Raw genomic sequence first — 18,778 nt, forward strand, 5'->3', positions numbered from 1 at the left:
GGGAAATATGTGAGCTGATCCCATAGTAAGGAAACCCTTTCACCCCATCATTATTCATAAGTCTCTTTCCAAGGCTCCAGGCTTGACTTTTGAAGCCAGATACAGAAACCTCTTCCAAGAGAGCAGATCCAAGCAGAATGGGTGTTGATTTCGTCGGTGCTTTTGATGCTGCTGCTAAAAGTCCTTTTGAAAGCTCACTTAAGCCGCCTAACCTCAGCATATTATTTTAGGACACTGTTGGATTTTTTTCTCCCAAAGTGCTTTTTCATCTATGGTAATAAGATTTTTACTCAGAGAGGATTTACAGCTGTCCAAATAGTCAGTCCTGTCTGTCTCATGCCTGTAAAACAGCTAGCTGACCTAGATCGGTGTCCACTGCAGGCAGTTGCTTTGCCGAATGCTCCAAAATCTCTTAGGTTTATTTGGCAACGAGGCACATAAACAGTGCACAGGCCACCTGGTGGGGGCAGGATCCGGTGCCCTCTCCAGCGGAGCCCAGTGCAGCTTTCCACCTGTCCTTCGGGGTCCGTCTGACTCCGTCTCTGGTGTTGTGCCCCACCGGGCCATTCACTTCTGGCAGGTCTTCTTCCAGCACTGGAAGTCACCAGCTGCCATTTCTTGGAGGACTATGAGATTTAGACAATGTGTTCACATGGACTCATCAGGAAAAGTTGAGTCTGGATATGCAGGCTTTCCACGGGGACCCCAGCACTGCCTATAGGACAGACAGGTGAGAAGTCTGGTCTTACAGGCAGAGAATGGTCACAGCCACTCAGGACCCATAGTTTGATAAAGCCCTACAAGCCCTCTTGGCCTCTGGGGAGGAAGAAAGAGCAGTCCTGGAACTTTTAACCCAAGACCAGGTTCATCCAGAGACAAGTTGAGAGAACCTTGAAATATTCCTGGATCCATTACAGTTGTTTAAATTCATTCTCTAGGCAGGAATGCAGACATAGGAGTTAAAACCTAGGGCACATCTAAATGTCAATAGAGAAAAGTCTTTCTTCCATCCTTCTTCCTCTTGCACGGACCTGGTTCTTAACCTTCCCTCCGTGGGTACCCCACAGTCTTAGTTTCTCACATAGCCCTCCAGAATTTCTTTATGTATATATAAGCAAACAGGAATATGTGTTCTGATTTCCCATTTTCACCCACAAGATAACTATGACATCTATACTGCTTGCACCTTGGTTTTTGTGTTCTAATAAGAAATTTGAAGACCTTTCCATACCAGGCCATGAGAACCTGCCTCATTCTTTTTCACAGGTACATAGAATCCTGCTTTATGAATTCACCAGGATTCAAATCACATGTTCTTTTTTTTTTAATATTATATTTATTTTTGAGATGGAGACAGAACATGAATGTGGGAATGGCAGAGAGACACACACACACGCACACAGAATCTGAAGCAGGCTCCAGGCTCTGAGCTGTCAGCACAGAGCCTGATGTAGGGCTCGACTCGAGCTCATGAACCGAGAGAACATGACCTGAGCCGAAGTCAGATGCTTCACAGACTGAGCCACCCAGGCGCCCTTACCATGTTCTTTTTCTAATTAAAGTTTATTTATTTTTGAGAGAGAGGGGGACAGAGCATGTGCACGCATGCGTGTGCTAGTGGGGGAGGGGCAGAGAGCGAGGGAGAAAGAGAATCTGAAGCAGAACCCTGATCTGCGCTGTCAGCGCAAATCCTGACGCAGGGCTCGATCCCACAAACTGTGAGATCATGACCTGAGCCCAAACAAGAGTCAGACGCTTAACCAACTGAGCCATCAGGGCACCCCTCAAACGACATGTTCTGATGAACATGTCAGTATGTGCAGTTACACACGATGTTGTATGTCATTTTGTAAACATACAAGGACATCAGTGGGACGGAGTCCCCAAGTGGGATTACCGAGTGGGAGCACATTTGTAATTTCTGCAAGCATTGACAAATTACCTTCGAAGAGGATGGACCAACTTATGTTATACCAACCTTGTGTGAGCTTGTCTGTTTCTCCAGCCTTACTAATAGGATATGGATTTTGCCCATCCGAGAGTTAAGAACCATATCTCACTTAGTTTTAATACGCATATATCTCTTATAAGGAGTAAGGCAGAACATCTTATCATGTTTAAAAGCTATTTGCAGTCCCTTTTCCATAAACTCTGCAGGTGCTTTGCATATTTTTTCCTTATATTTCTGGTCATTTTTCTCATCATTTCCAAGGACTCATTATTTTACTTATTTATTTTTAAATATTTATTTATTTTTAGATAGAGAGCAGGGGAGGGACAGAGAGACAGAGGGAGACAGAGAACCACAAGCAGACTCTGCACTGCCAGCTCAGAGCCATAAGCGAGACTAGATCTCACAAGCCCTGAGATCATGACGTGAGCCGAAATCAAGAGTCGGATGCTTAACAGACTGAGCCCCCCAGATACCCCTCTAAGAACTCTTTAATTTTTTTTAAATGTTTATTTATTTTTGAGACAGAGAGAGACAGAGAGCATGAACGGGGGAGGGGCAGAGAGAGAGGGAGACACAGAATCTGAAGCAGGCTCCAGGCTCCGAGCTGTCAGCACAGAGCCCGATGCGGGGCTTGGACTCACAGACTGTGACATCATGACCTGAGCCGAAGTTGGAAGCTCAACCGACTGAGCCACCCAGCCACCAGGAACTCTTTAAATGCTAGAGAAATTAGCTTCAGTTCTATGAAATGACTTGTCAGTTTTTTTTTCCAGTTTGTTTTTTGCCCTTTGATTTTGCTTATGATGTTTTTGCATTTTTTTATATAATATACTCAAATTTATCATCTTTTCTTTTTGGCTTTTGGGTTTCACATCATAGAAAGACCATCAACACCCAATATTTACAGAAGCATTCTCCCACATGAGAGAATTTGAGAACTTCCCTGCGTTCATTTTTCATGGTTTAATTTTTGATCTGTTTGGAATTTATCCCGGTACAAGGATCCAAAACTTGGAATTTTAACACTGGATCCGCACTTCAGGAGATGACTGGTCTAGGGACGTGCATGATTTGTGCCCACTGGTTCTGAAAAAGCCAGCCTGCTCCTCAGGAACAGTCATCCAAATACACCATTGGGTTTGCTTATTTCTCTTTTTTAGTTTAAAATTGTTTTAAGAAAACCAGTTTTTCTGTCTAAAAATCTCAGTTACCGCAAACCAATCACAGTCAAAACTCTGTCTCTCTCAGCCAAAGAGGAAGGGACTTAGCAGCTGGGTCATGGTCATGAACAGGGCATCCATGGATTAGGGAAGAAGGCCTACTGGGGATGAGGATAGCACTTCTTCCCTTGAGCACAGTCTCGCAAATAGGGTGCCCTTTGACAGCTATTTGGGTGCCATGTCCAAGAGCAGAGTGTTAGGCTAGTGATACAGGGTGCACGCTAGCCCAGGAGATTCCTAGGCAAGGTGGCAGAAGGTGGAGCCTTTCTGATGACCTGGCTCCTTACAAACAAGCAGCCCATCCATCTCACCTTCAGGCTTACTCTGCTGTATTTCTGGGGGTTCTGGGTACAGTGGTTAGCTCTCCTTCCTACTTCTCCACATTATGGATGGAAAATTCCAGTAACTGTTACGCTGATCCATGGTGCCCTGTGCGAAGGGCACACGGGTGCCAGATAACATACATGGCACTCAACTAGATTTGACATTCAAATAAGCAATAAATGACGTTTACCAAACATTGGTTTGGTATATACTTATGCTGAAAACGTCATTTATTGCTTTTCAAAAATTCGAATTTAATTGGGCATCCTGTAGTTTTATTTGCCAAATCTGGCAGCCTTCCCAGGATGCGAAGAGTTGGGAGAGCAAAGAACGTGACCACTTCAGATCTTGTTTCATTCATGGATTTGCTTAACAGCATGGAAGAGGTCAGTCATATGAATAAACCCTACACCTAGAGAGGATGAGAAGAGCCTATCTTCCCCTCTCTCCCCTGCTCCAAAGAGCCTAGATATGTGCATCAGAGGAGTATTTGTATACAAGACACATCTGCTCCATGACTTATGACTTGGCAAGAACATTTAGGGGTAGGACAGCTGATCCTGTGAAAGGCCATTGGACTCATAAGATGGCAGCCACTGCCCAGAAGGAATCCAGGCTGTACTTCTCATTGTGTTTTGCAGATTGACCAAAAGCAGTTTGACAAAATCCTCGATCTGATCGAGAGTGGGAAGAAGGAGGGAGCCAAACTGGAATGTGGGGGTTCGGCTATGGAAGACAGGGGGCTCTTCATTAAACCCACGGTCTTCTCAGAAGTTACTGACACCATGAGGATTGCCAAAGAGGAGGTACTGGGTGCTGCAGGAAAAGCTTCATTCCATGGGGACTCTTATGGGACTCGAAGGGGGAGAGGGCTGGGCCTTTCAAACAGAAGTCTTCTCTAGGGCTTGGGCATCCCAGAAGTCTTTGTGCAGGGAACGTTTTCTTTTCTCCTGTGGCCTTCTTCCTCTCCTTTGGGGTCCTGAGAGAAGCCATCTTGCCTACCTGCCTTTGGGAACCCCAAGCACTGTATAGCAGGTGCAGAGTTTGTTCTAAACCCGCCATTTTCACACATCTCTGGGGATCAACCGTCCCTCTTCTGTCTTCTGACACATCCTTGGGTTAGCACATGCTGGAAGGTTCTTGCTGCCTATAGGTTCACAGTCCAAAGCTGCCTTCATTCCCCCTAGACTGAACTGAAATGACAAGTGTGTTGATGCAAAGAACACCTCATGGCTGGAATTCTCTATGAAGTTTTCCACCATAAGCATCTTTGCAAATGGTCACCTCCATATGACTTCCTTATGACCTCCATAAAAGTGTGATTCTAACTTTGTCTTTCAATCTTACCATTAATCTAGATGGAAACTGGTTCCCACCTAGGGTCCTGGGTGGTTCGATCCTGGGATGTGGTCTTTTGGGACGTGTGAGAAAGTGAATCACTGCCTTCCTGTGGGGGTGTTTTACAGACTTTCTCCTAGAGATTTTTATGGGATTTTTATTTTTATTTTGCATAACAAGGAACATTGTCTCATCCCCTCCCCTGGGAGTTATTAGGGAAACATTTTATGGCATCTTCATTGATGGAAAATGTACCACCAAGAGGTCGGGGCACACAGTTCTATGTGTGTTCCGTGCCTTGCAAACACCCTTGGCAATAACTTTCTCCAAGAAAAACTTGGAAAGTTTTGTCTTCTGTGTATGTCAGTATGCAGGGTCTATGCCAAAGCTCAAGGGCTGGGGCTTCTCAGAAGCCCTGATGACAATAAGAGATCATAAGCCTGAAATATATTTTCAGTTGATATTTTAATTTTTCATTGTAATCCTTCCCTTCAGATGTCAACCATTACGTAAATAAAAAGATCTCTGGACATTCTTTTTCCTCTGGTCGTCATTTCTGCTGCATGTAAGCACATGGAGAAGGCATAAAACAAAGGCAGTGTTTGCTCAGAGTGTGTGCTTCGTTCGAACATGACTCTCATGGCTATTCTTGCAATTAATCCTAGATTTTTGGACCGGTGCAGCCAATACTGAAGTTCAAAAATATCGAAGAAGTGATAAAAAGGGCAAATAGCCTTGAATATGGACTCACAGCAGCCGTGTTCACAAAAAACCTCGACAAGGCCCTGAAGCTGGCTTCTGCGTTGGAGTCTGGAACAGTCTGGTGAGTAGAGGGTGTGCGTGTTTCGGCTCTCCTGAGTTGCTGACTTGCTAACTTCATTACTCTTCTGTCGACAGAGAGATGCTAGCTGTGTGTTATGTGCGAAGCACCGCCTTAGTGCTTTGCTCAATACTCATGACTGCCTCTGAGACAGGGACCGTCATCGTCTCCATGTTACAGATGAGAAAATCAAGACACAGAGAGACTGGGTGATTTGCCTAGGGTCACACGGCTAGTACATGGCACAGCAGAGCCCACAGCCCGCTGGGCAACTCTGGTGTCCGCGTAGCTCTGATGTCTATGTTCTTGACCACCGTGTCATGCTGTCCCTTGGACTTCACTCCCTCTCGCTTTAATTTTGTATTCTGGTTCTAAAAGCAGCGCATGGTCCTGTTCAAAGTGTGGGTGAAAGTCCCTGCTTTACCAGCAATCCTGCAGATGACATTATCCTCATTTTATTTTTTAATGTTTTTTAATGTTTATTTTTGAGAGACAGAGAGAGACAGAGTGTGAGTGGGGAGGGGCAGAGAGAGAGGGAGACACAGAAGCAGAAGCAGGCTCCAGGCTCCGAGCTGTCAGCACAGAGCCTGGTGCGGGGCTCGAGCCCACGAACTGTGAGATCATGACCTGAGCCAAAGTCAGACGCGTAACCAACTGAGCCACCCAGGTGCCCCATCCTCATTGTAAAGATGATAATGCTGATAAACATGAAAGGGGGCTCAGAGAGGCTGGGTAACAAGACCAGAATCCTATGACCAAGCAGGAGAACTTTGAGGTCAGGGCTGGGTCATTTCAAAGCTGAATCTTACTCCCTTATGCCATAATTTCACTCTCCTTTCTTCTCCCCCTTGACATTCCCTTCCTATCCCAGTGAAGAGCTTTATCCTTGAGAATATTTGAATTTTAGGGGCGCCTGGGTGGCTCAGTCGGTTGGGTGTCCGACTTCGGCTCAGGTCATGATCTCATGGCTCGTGGGTTTAAGTCCCGCGTCAGGCTCTGTGCTGACAGCTCAGAGCCTGGAACCTGCTTCCGATTCCGTGTCTCCCTCTCTCTCTGCCCTTCCCTCGCTCATGCTCTCTCTCTCTCTCAAAAATGAGTAAACATTAAAAAAAATGTTCGAATTTTAGCTTCTGGTGGGAAGAATGAGAAGACAGAAGTTGAACACACCTGTTCCCATTATTAAAACTTAGACAAAAGTCACTCTTGAGGCAACAGTCTGCTTCAAGTGCCTGACAGCCGAGATGCACGCACCCCAGGTGGGTCTTCTCCAGGTAATCATGAACGTCTTCTGTTCTTCCTCCAGGATCAATTGCTATAATGCCATCTACGCACAGGCTCCATTTGGTGGCTTTAAAATGTCAGGAAATGGCAGAGAACTGTAAGTATTTCTGTTACTGCACGCCCACCAGCAGGTGGATAAAAAATATACTACATTCACAGGGTGGTGGGGACATGTACTCCAGTCCGGTGACCTTGCCCCGTGCTCCTGGGTGGCAGGCTGGGTCAGCTGTGTCAGGAAGGCTGGTGGCCCTTTCCCTCTGGGGCTGCGATGGATCCCTTCCATCCACCATCTCCTTCCCACCTTCCCACTCCTGCCCTTCCCTGCCCTCATTCTCATGCTTCCCTCCTTCTGGCCCCAGGACCAACCTCTAGCCTCAGCTCCTGTGTCCTCCCCAGCACCCACCACAGGTGGAGATGTTCCATAGAGACTTGGCATAGGCTCCTTGAGTGAGGACAGGGGCAGAACTGGAAAAGTGCACTCTTTGCCAGACTCCCACAAACTCCAGCCCTCAGCAGGGGAGATGGGCTCTCTCCCAGGTCGGGCTCTGGTGCTGTCCACCCCACCAGCAGAGGCTCTGGGGACAGACTCTGGGCTACTCTGGCTCCTTCTGGGTGCTGCTTTGGGAGACATACTGCCCCGTCCTCTGTGGTTCCATCAAACCCACTCATATTCCTGCAGAGCTCCTTTCCATCTTGCCCGCTGGGAAGATGAACTCCATGCGTAGACTAACGGACAGGCCTTCTTGTGTCTGGCCTGAGATAAAAGGTCCAGACACAGGGCTGGACAGAGCGTTCCGGGAGTGGAGACGCACTGCAGTTTCCAGCTGGACGATGCCTTCTCTCCCACATCCTTCGTGGTGGTGCTTGGGGTTTTATTAGTCTTTGTGGACAAACAGCTTGTAGGATCACTCTTCCCAGGGGGACCATCTGTGACAACATGCAGGGCTGCTCCTGGAACATCTCAAAGGGCTCCAAGCTCTTCCTCTTAGTTAAACAGTTTGTATTATTTATATACAAATGCATTACCTCGTCCTCATTTGGGCATCTTCCAGTGGGAGCACTCAAATGCTTCTCCTCAGCTTGGGCCCTATTGGGGCTTTTGGGCAACTCCCCTTCCAGATTCTTAATAAAGATGTTATTACGAAACAGTGGGGCTGGCTTCCCTCCCTGAACAAATGCTTTTGACCAGTCTCCACAGCATTGGGGTCCCTTCCCCTGTGTTGGTCTTTCTCTCTAATCCATTTCTGAGTCATGGCAAATATGCCAGAACCATCTGAACGTCTGAGTAGAGTGTATCCATTGGTGTCGTCCTAATTCCTATGGCTGGTTTTCCCTTCAGGGAACTTCAGTAAATTCTTGGCGGTGAAAACCCTTTGCAGAAATCATGTTTCATCCCCTGAGTGGCTTGTTTGTGTTGTGTTCTGTGAGTCTCTGCTTCATTTTCTTTTCACACCCTCCTGCCCGAGAGAGACATGAGGCCTGGGCCGGGGTCACCTGGGTCCCGGTCAGGGCCCCCCAACAGCCATAGTATGGGTGACAACTGGCATTTGCTGAGAACAGAGTCGGCCAGGCTCTGTAAGAGCACTTTCGCGTGTGTTCATTGATTCCACACTCACACCATCTATGAGATGGTGTCTCATTGTGCTCCGGTGGCTATAACAACACCACAGACAGGCGGGCTTGAACAACAGGCATTGATCTCTCAAGTTCTGGAGGCTGGAAGTCTGCGATCAAGGTGCCAGAAGATTTGGGGTCTGGCGAGGGTTACCTTCCTAGTCCATAGGTGGCTGTCTTCTCACTGTGTCCTCACATGGTGGAGGGGTAGGGGAGCTGTCTGGAGTCTCCTTCATAAAGACGCTTATCCTATTCGTGGGGATAACCACCTCCCAAATGCCTTCACCTTGGGAGTTAGGGCTTCAGTGTATGAATTATAGGTGGGCACAAACATTGTCCACTGTAGATGGCTAGTACTACTACCCTAATTTTTGGATGAGGAAACCCAAGGGTGCTAGGGAGGGTCCCTGCCTTTCCCAGGTCACACTGCCCATAAGTGACAGGGGTGGGGTTGAACTCTTCGACCCACCACACCACAAGGCCTTCCTCAACAGGGATGTCACGCCTGTGAGCCACCTGGAATGAAGTCAGCCAGGACATTGGTGTCCTCTACTCAGCTGCCTTCGACCAGTGACAGCTGAGGGCCCCAGCACCCCACACAGTCCTCCTCCCAGAGGCCAGACACAGCTTCCTGCTGCAACAAGAACTTGGGCCCCCAACCAGACGGCCTTGGATATGGAAGCCGTGGCAAGGGTGTGTGGGGCCCACCTGACTTCTAGTGTGCACTCACTCACGCCGACTATTGCTCATTACTTTCCTCACCTGTGTCACTTCTGTCCCCCTTCCCCTGCTCTGACTGTGCCTCCGGGTCCTCAGCACCCCCGCCTGGCACGGAGCACAGCCCTTGTTTCATCCTGCCACAGTCGGGACTTTTCTCGATATGTTTTTTTGACCCTTGGCATATACTTTCCCAAGGCTTTAGATAAAGTACTTTAACATAATTCCCAGGGAGCCTGGAAACTGACTTGCAAACCAATTTCCATTTTCAGTCGTTCCTGATTAATGTCTTCATGTTGCATCTAGTTCTCCTTTTCTCTGTGCTGGAGCACTGCACGGTGGATTCCGTGGTTTTCCCCACCTCCGGCCGCCTGGACTGGGCTGGCTATCTGCCGCCCACCCACAGGCCCCTCCGGGGGCTGTTCCTGTGCAGGTCTTGGGCTGAAGCCTACAAGTCCTCTTCCTCCTGGGCAGTTTTCTTGGTTGTTGTGCAGTAACAACAACAGAAAGCAACAACAACAGAAATCCACACGGTAGAGGCATGTGGGAAGCCTAGGCTTCCCACCATGGATCTTCAATCCCATTTGTTAGCGGTCACCACTGTTCAGTCATTCATTCTGTTCATGTGTTCCTTGGTTCACTCAGCAGCTGTTTAATGAACACCTTTAGCACACCAGGCACGTGCTGGGTTCTGAGCACATAGCGGTGAACATATGATCCAGTCTCTGCCCCTTGCAACGTTATGATGAGGTCTACTAGGAGAATGGCTGGGCTCATGGATGGCTTTGCATGCCAAGACAGTCATGACTGGGCAGGAAACCCATTAGGAGACGCCACAGTGGGTTGAATAAGAGCAGCATGAACTTGAACTGTGGCAGTGATTGCAGCAATAGGAAGAACGAGGCGATTCATGTACTTCATCCTATAGGAATGGTTGAATACTGGAGTTAATAGTTCATGAGCTAATGCAGCGTGCTTTCATCATTTGGTGTACTTCTGTTTACTAAGTTGATAAATCCTTAACCACTTTGGATTTAAAAAAAAATTTTTTTGAATGTTTATTTATTTTTGAGAGAGACAGAGACAGAGCACCAGCGAGAGAGGGGCAGAGACAGAGGGAGACACAGAATCCGAAGCAGGCTCCAGGCCCTGAGCTGTCAGCACAGAGGCCAACACGGGGCTCGAACTGATGAGCCGTGAGATCATGACCTGAGCCAAAGTTGGACGCTCAACCGACTGAGCCAGCCAGGCACCCCAACCACTTTAGATTTTAAACAGTGCAACACAATATGCTCACTGTTAGAAATATTTTGTAATCTTTTCTAAATGTAGCACAAAATACAAAGGCCCTATGCATTTTCTTTGCATGCAGTGGGTGTGCATGTGTGCGTTCTTTACTGTTTTCAAATGAAATGGGAGAGAAAGCTACTTTTTGCTTTTGAGAATGGGCTTTGGATACCCTTCCGTCCTTTGCATTAAGCGTCTCCCATGATGGACTCTTGTGCTGTTTCCAAGCGCTTTTGCTATTACAAACCATGCTGGTGTTCTTTCTTGTGCAGAAATCTTTAGGCACTCGTGGGAGATTGTTTTCAGAATAAATTCCTAAAATTGGGTAATCCGCCACACAAAACATGAGCTTTCCACTCTTTTCGTTTGCCTGTCTTTAATTGTGAGGGTATCGAGCGCATTTTTAACACTTACTAAGTAATCTGTGTTTGTTTTTCTGTGAACTGACTGTTCATGCCCTTTGTTGATTTTTCCATTTGGTTGCGTGTGGGTTTTTTTTTTTTAATTGGGTTTTAAGAGCTCTTTGTATGTGAAGGAAAACAGCACTGTTTCTCACATAGAATTGTGAACATAATTTTTTTCTAGTTTGTCATTTGTTTGTGGGGGTGGGTAGATGGATTTCCTGCTCTATAAAAGTTCAATTCAGCATTCTGCATAGGGCTTTTATATTTTGTGTTACGTTTAGAAAAGATTACAAAATAATTCACTCATTCTCATGGGTTCTTGAACTATTTGTTTTAGGGAACTACCAAAAACTCTCAGAGACATATTAATTCAAAATAATGATGTTACTTTCTGGCATTCATTTTTTGCCTAGCACATAGGAGGTGCTCTATACTAAATTATCTCCAATCATTATAACTGCAAGGAGGTGATGATATGCCCATTTTAAAGATAATGAAATGGAGGCTCAGGGAAGACAAAGAACTTGCTTAAGCTACATTGGTCTAAACCAGTGGTTCTCCAACTTGAGCTGCATCAGAATCCCCTGGCTTGTTAAAACACAGATTTCTGGGGGCACCTGGGTGGCTCAGTCAGTTAAGTGTCTGACTGTTGATTCCGGCTCAAGTCATGATCTCATGGCTTTGGGAGATCAAGCCTGGAGTTGGGCTCTGCACTGAACATGGAGCTTGCTTGGGATTCTCTCTCTCTGCCCCTCCCCCACTCGTGTGCATGCTCCCTCTCTCTCAAAATAAATAAATAAGTAAACAAACTTTTTTAAAACGTTAAAAAAACACACAGATTTCTGGATCCCACTTTAGTAGGGTGTATTAGTTTTTTTGTTACTGCTACAATCAATTGCCACAAAATTCGTGGTTTAAGCAGCATAAATTTATGATTTGATACAGTTCTGGAGGCTCCAAATCTGACAGTCAGCAGGGCTACCTTCCTTTCTGGGGACTCCAGGGAAAGAATATGTTTTCTTGCCTTTCCTGGCTTCTGGTGGCTTCCCACATTCCTTGACTGGCAGCCCCTTCCTCTGTATTCAAAGCCAACAATGTTGCACCTCTCTGAACCTGCTTCCATAGTCTCATTTCCTTCTGGCTTCCTTCTCCTTACATTTTTAAGGATCCTAGTGATTACATTGGGCCCATGCAGGTACTCCAGAATAACCTCCCTATTTTAATTTGCAAATTTAATTCCATCTGCAACCTTAATTCTCCTTTGCCACACAGGTGCAGCGGGTTGAGATGTGGTCACCTTGAAGGGGGGCATCATATCAAGGGCAGGGTAGGGGGCCTGAGAATCTGAATTTAGAGCAAGTTCTGAGGTGTTGCTGAGGCTGCTGGCCTGGGGACCACCCTTTGAGAACCCCTGATCTAAGGGGTGAAATGGAACAATGTCTCAAGTCTTCCTAGCGACAGAGCCTCCAGGGGCCACCTCTGCGTCTACCTCTTTTCCTCAACAAGTACACATTTTTATGTGCTTAACAGCAGAGCAAGTGTTGGAGAGGCAGTTAAATCTGTCCAAAGTTGCATCTCAGTTCTGGGAAGAGGGACCGCCCAGAGGATGGCCCATGACGCCCGAGAAGGGTCAGCTGGGCTCTGCAAGACTTAAAGAAGGGACAGATAGCAGAGAGGCTAACTCAAAGGCTGTGGTCCCCCTTGTGTCCAGGCTGTGCTAATGTCTGCTGCCCTCACCGCTCTGGGCTGGCCTTATTCTTCTTACAGCTGGTCCCCAGCTGCAGACTCTGAGGTCAACTCCAGGCCCTCCATGTCTCTGCCCCTTGCACATCCTCAGGCCACATCTCCAGCTCCCCTCCTTGTTCACCCATGCAGGCCCTCTTCTCGCTCTGTACTCCCCACTCAGGGAATCCAGCTCTTTATTTCCATCCCTTTTTGTTCTTTAAAGACAAGCACTTATTCCTTCTGAAAATATTTCCAAAGCATCACACACCAAAAAACGTGATACTTATTTATCTCTTTTATTTATTTAAGTTTATTTATTTATTTATTTATTTTGAGAGAGAGGAAGGGAGAGAATCCCAGGCAGACTCCGCACTGTCGGCACAGAGCCTCATGCGGGGCTTGAACTCACAAACCGTGGGCTCGTGACCTGAGCCAAAATCAAGAGACAGACGCTTAACCGACTGAGCCACCCAGAAACCCCCCGAGAAACGTTATATTTAAACTTAACTTATAGATCCCGTTACTTAAACATAGTAATGATGTTACAGTCCTGGCTTCTCCTCTATAAAGTCATCACATTCTGACCTTTTGTGTAGACTCCGAGCTGCCCCCCAGAGTAGTGACCAACCAAGCGTTTGAACACAGGTTCCCACAGAACGGCTAAGTGACATGCCCATTTTATATTCTCCTCTTTTCTGTAATCGCAGTGGTGAATATGCTCTGGCTGAATACACAGAAGTGAAAACAGTCACCATCAAACTCGATGACAAGAGCCCCTGAGGGAACGACGGGCTCCTGCCTCAAACGTTGGACAGCCGAATGTGGCAGATCAAACTTGCCGAAGAAAACGTGCATTGCCCGCCTTCCTGGGTCACTTTGTTGTGGAGACTTTACATCTACTGGATTTGAACGATTTTTCTTTTCCTCTCACACTCCTGTGTTATTGACCATTATGTTGTGTGTGAAATTGCAGTCCTGCCTGGGGGTGGAGCTATTGGCTGTTTCTGTGTTTCCCTTTCAACCAGGTCCCCAGGGACAGTAAAGAGGCTCAGGGTGTGGCCAACGGGAAGTGGCATTTCAAGTATCCAGCGGTCACTTACAAATGTTTTGCCGGCTCTGACTCCAGTAAGAACTTGGAAAAACTCCCGGGTTGTTCTGCAAACAGAGCCCTGCACCTGTGGCTTCCTCAGGGTCACCTGCCCACAGAACAAGCCCCTCCCAGCATTCAGTGGGAAAGAAACAGCGTTAAGTTAAAAACAAAAACAAAAGCAGGACTGTGAGGAGCCAAAGTGGGGAGTTCTGGGGAGTCCAGTACTATGGAAGGGTACTGAAGGTCTTGGGTGTGAATGGGCGTGCGTCTTCAAGGACTGCATCTCGACATTGACCATGGGACTCAGCTCAAAAACCAGTGTTCCTTTTGGAATATGATCGAATCAGCGCCCAAAATGCTTATCTAAAACTATGTCACGGTCGACCTTAACCAAGGCACTTTCTTAGGCAGAGAACATCGCTGGTGTCACCATTGCTGCTAAGGACCCAGTGCTCTGACACTACAAGAGCATAGCCAATGCTAGGATAATTAACTCTCGTGTTTGACAAATCAGAGCCACACTCCGCTTTTACAGAATATCAATTTCTACCTTGCATTAATGGTTTATGATCAGCCCTATGTAGTTTTCTTTTTCTCCAGTTTGGTTATCTGTTTTAGACTAGCAAAACATACACAACTGGAAAGGCCATTGGCCATTGTTTAAATACAGCCTGGCTTTTTTAAAGTCCTATTTTGATATTAATTAATGATTAATTAACAAATAACACCCAGACTCCGTGGAAGACCTGGGTCTCCTACTACAGTGGCCTGAGTACTGCACTAACATGTTGCGAAATTTTCTTTTCCTGTGTGTGCAAATGCTGTGCAATTCCAAGTTTTAAAGCGTTCCCAGATAGCTTTTAAAAAACGAAAACCAAACGTAACTGCGTTATTTGGATACTTTTACCGTTACTAACTAGTACTTTTCTAATGGTGCTTATGTTTGGGAATTAAATTATGTTTGAGAATTAAATTGGGGGGAGGGCAATAATACAATGAAAATCGACATCAAAAGCAGTGTACAGATGAAGAAAGTCCTATGTGAAATGGGTTTATCATTCTTGTCAGAAATAGGCAATACGCTATTCACCTTCTCTGCCTCAGTTAACACTTATCACTTAAACTGTCAGCAACTTGCTAAGTCAGGATTTGACTTCAGACACTGAATTTTCAGGATTTTATCTCAAGCAACTTTAGACACTAACCTTGATAGTAATACATTAGAGGGTTCTTAATCTTCTGTTGTATAATAATGCCTTTAATATGAAATGCTACATTATTTATAATTGGTATAGTTAATGTATCTTTTTATAGTTGTAAGTAAACAGAGGTGGTATATTTAACCTTCTGTAATATACTGTATTTAGAGATGGAAATCTATATAGTATTAGATTTCACTTCTTTTAAGGTTTACTCCTGTGGTATGGTTTTAAAAAATCTATTGGCCTGGGAATTCCGACCCTAACTGCAGATTGTGTTCAACAATGCAACGATGGTAAAATAAAATTGGATATTTGACATACGTGTTTTTTCCTTTAAGGACCAAACTCATTTTAATTCTACGGGTGGCCTCTCTCTTTCTCAGACCTTCAGTACAAAATGGCTTGGAGTAAAGCAGTATCAGTAGTTGAAGATGAAAATTCCATTTGCTGAATCCATCAGGCCACGCATTTAGCCTGCGTGGGAAACCCGCTTGCGTGGGTTTGTGGGTGGCAGCAAGCTTGGCTTCAGAGGCTGTGCGTCTTAGTTGGTGAAGTTGAAGCTGTCACCTAAGCTGCCCGAGTCTGTTTCGGTGAGGGTGTGATTGTGGAAAAGGGTGGGAAGGACAGCACAGGAATTGAGGGGAAACAGAATTTAGGGAAAATACTGCATCCCACTTCTGTGTGCACAGGTTTGCATTTTCGTCGCGAGGATCTAAGTGTCTGGGTCTCACCCACCTTAAGTTTCTAAGGCTTTGAACCAAGAAGCTTCAGTCACTAAGTCTTGAGCTGACACAGGTTGGGCCAAGAGCATCCTTTGTTCACTTTGGCCATGAGGTGGCAGGGTGCCACCTTTTAAGAGAAAACTTAAGGGAGGCTTGGATCAGATCTTTTTTAAAAAAAAAATTTTTTTAATGTGTATTTATTTTTGAGACAGAGAGAGACAGAGCATGAACAGAGGAGGGTCAGAGAGAGAGAGAGGGAGATACAGAATCTGAAGCAGGCTCCAGGCTCTGAGCTGTCAGCACAGAGCCTGACGCGGGGCTCGAACTCACAGACTGTGAGATCATGACTTGAGCTGAAGTCGCACGCTCAACCAACTGAGCCACCCAGGCGCCCCGAGATCTCTCTTAATGTATACACTTAATGTATGTATGAATTTCTTTAGAGACTTTCCATTTCTCAAGCTAAATGTCAGCAGAAAATTCTAGAAAAATGGCCTTTTCCTTCATTTGGTTTGCTCTCTGACGGGAACCATTCTGGGGACACAGACTGGCCGCCATGTGTGTGGATGTACATGCCTGCACTTGTGTGTTTGTGGTGGGAGGGGGCCACCAGAGGTGGGCACATTCTCTAAAAGCAGACACTTTGGAATTTCCTAGATTTTCCTGATAGTGGATAAATAATTTTTTTGATGTTTATTTATTTTTGAAAGACAGAGTGTGAGTGGGGGAGGGGCAGAGAGAGAGGGAGACACAATCTGAAGCAGGCCCCAGGCTCGGAGCTGTCAGCACAGAGCCTCATGTGGGGCTCGAACTCCCGAACTGTGAGATCATGACCTGAGCTGAAGTCCCACGCTTAATGGACCGAGCTACCCAGGTGCCCCTGGATGGAGAATGTTTAATGTCCTTTCCCCTAGCATATATCTGACTTGAGCTTGAAGGTGGATAATAAGGGATTTTTTAAAATTTTATTTATTTTAGAGAGAGAGAGAGAATGCAAGTGGAGAGAGGCAGAGAGAGAGGGAGACACAGAATTCGAAGCAGGCTCCAGGCTCTGAGCTGTCAGCACAGAGCCTGATGTGGGGCTGGAGCTCACGAACTGTGAGAACACGATCTTAGCTGAAGTTGGCTGCTTAACTGACTGAGCCACTCAGATGCCCTAAGGGATTTTTTTTAGGTGTCCAGGAAGTAATGTCTGAGGAAAGTGAGTTCCCAGCTGAAGAAATGACTAGAAGACAGTGTGGGTGGGGTGGTGGGGTAGCAGTCAGCCACAGAAAACAGTGGGAGTGGGGAGGGGGGCAGCAGTCACTAGGCCTTAAGGAGGCAGAAATGTTAGGTCGGGGAGGTAGTATCCACCTGACTCCACCTTAGGAAGTATCATTCCAACATGAGATGCTGAGAACCCGGGTAGGCAGAGCAAAAGCTAGAGGACGAGCAGTTAGCGCGGGTCAAGAAAGCAAGAATAAATCCTAACTGACCTGTAATAACCTTCCCATGCAAACCCATGACAAATGCATGCCTAACGAATAGAGTTAAATGCTGGGATGCAATCAGCTCAAAGAAGTCCACTTGGCTGTTCCCTACTTTGTAGACATTCCCTAGCCTATTCCCAAACTCATGTAAAAAAGGGAAGTTCAGTTGCCCCCTGCCACACTGGCCATAGGAGCCCGAGTCCGCCCCGGGTACTGGGCGTGCTCTTCCTCCTGGCGCCGCTAGATGGCGGGGCCGTGCTCCTCGGAGCCGCCGCACCGCGATTGCCGCGCTCACTCAGGAAGGCGACGCCACGCCCTGCAAATTATTAGGGACTTTTCGGTAGCAATCACACTGCTGCCTTTTGAGTGTTGGAATTGGGACCGAAGTATTGAGGACAGGATTGCAAAACTGCACCCACCCTTTTGCAAGGGCGTTCCGTGGCAGGAGAGCTGGAGGCGCGGCCTCCTGGGAGCAGAGCAAAGCTGCCCGATTGTGCCCTTGCCAAGGGGCCACTACTGAGAGCGTCCTCGAGTTCGTGCGGGGGTCGTGCGGGGGACCCTGCGGCTGCCTGGCGTTTGTGAAATGGCAGTGAGGGTGATGGCGATTTGTCTGTCTTACGCTAAATCCTGGGAATGTTCCAGTCATAACATTACATGAGTCTAGGGTGAGGGTCCTGCTGGGCTGCAAACCATTTACTTTATTCCAAGCAGGCTTCTCTTGCTGGGGTGGGCACGTGGAGCCAAACCTGATGCCTGCCCGCAGCATGGACGTATGTCTTTGCGATCTGCGTTGGTATAATGGCCGCAGGGGTGTGATGAACATACTTACATTAGGTTGAAACCTAAGAAATTGCCAACATTCCATGTTTTATCTCCCCCGCCAAAACGCCCCACCCAATTAAAAATGATTCACCAAATAGTGACATCCTCATACACACATCCATAAGTAAATTGGTACATTCATGTGATGGAAGGGGTACAGTTTGCCTAATACGAAAGCTTTAAAAATATGTATTTCCATACCGCCCTATAGTTGTACATAAGTGAATATTCCCGGCCTTTTAAATATTTACTGCGAGTCTACGCCTAACAGCTGCAAGTCTGAGGTTAATTGGCATATTTAGCTCCCCGAGCAGAGCAGAGGGAAAGCTGGGTTGAGCTGAGAACCCACCAATCTTGTCGCTGAGCCTGCCCCGAGACGAGAGAGCAGGGGACCCAAACCTGGAGGAGACCTCGCGCTACAAGAAGGGCTCGCGGGCCTTGCGGCCTCCAGGGTAGGAGCGGCGAATCTTGGCACCTCCGGCTTTCGGCTAGGGAAACTGAGGCAGGCCACCGTAGGGACCCCTGGCGCCCCTCGTGGGCAGAAGCAGCAGCGGCCGACCTTCACCGCGCGCGCTCTTCGCGCCGCCAGCTCACCCGCCCGCCCGCGGGCCGCAGGATTGAGGAAGTGCGTCTGGGCCCTGCCCGGCCCCGGCGCGCGCGGCCGGAGGCGCAGGGGGGCGGAGGGCAGGGGGACGGCCAGGCCCCGGCCCGCTGGAGTCCGCCCCTCCCGGCCCGCGGGCCCAGCCCCTTGTCCCAGGCGCCCGGGGCCGTGCCCCGCCGCCGCCGCCG

The 18,778-nt window shown here is 47.3% G+C and overlaps 1 protein-coding gene across 1 annotated transcript in view; it reads left to right on the forward strand.

The window, feature by feature from the left end:
* ALDH1A3 (aldehyde dehydrogenase 1 family member A3) overlaps positions 1-15,292 on the forward strand; it is a 39,129-nt gene extending 23,837 nt beyond the window's left edge. Inside the window, exons 10-13 of the mRNA XM_042988213.1 lie at positions 4,140-4,304; positions 5,502-5,659; positions 6,960-7,034; positions 13,392-15,292. Coding sequence (XP_042844147.1) covers positions 4,140-4,304; positions 5,502-5,659; positions 6,960-7,034; positions 13,392-13,464 — 471 coding nt within the window. The 3' untranslated portion in view covers positions 13,465-15,292. The remainder of the gene's footprint in view (positions 1-4,139; positions 4,305-5,501; positions 5,660-6,959; positions 7,035-13,391) is intronic.
* The last annotated feature ends 3,486 nt before the right edge of the window (positions 15,293-18,778 follow it).

Source organism: Panthera tigris, chromosome B3 (assembly GCF_018350195.1).
Source record: "Panthera tigris isolate Pti1 chromosome B3, P.tigris_Pti1_mat1.1, whole genome shotgun sequence".
Lineage (NCBI taxonomy): Eukaryota > Metazoa > Chordata > Mammalia > Carnivora > Felidae > Panthera > Panthera tigris.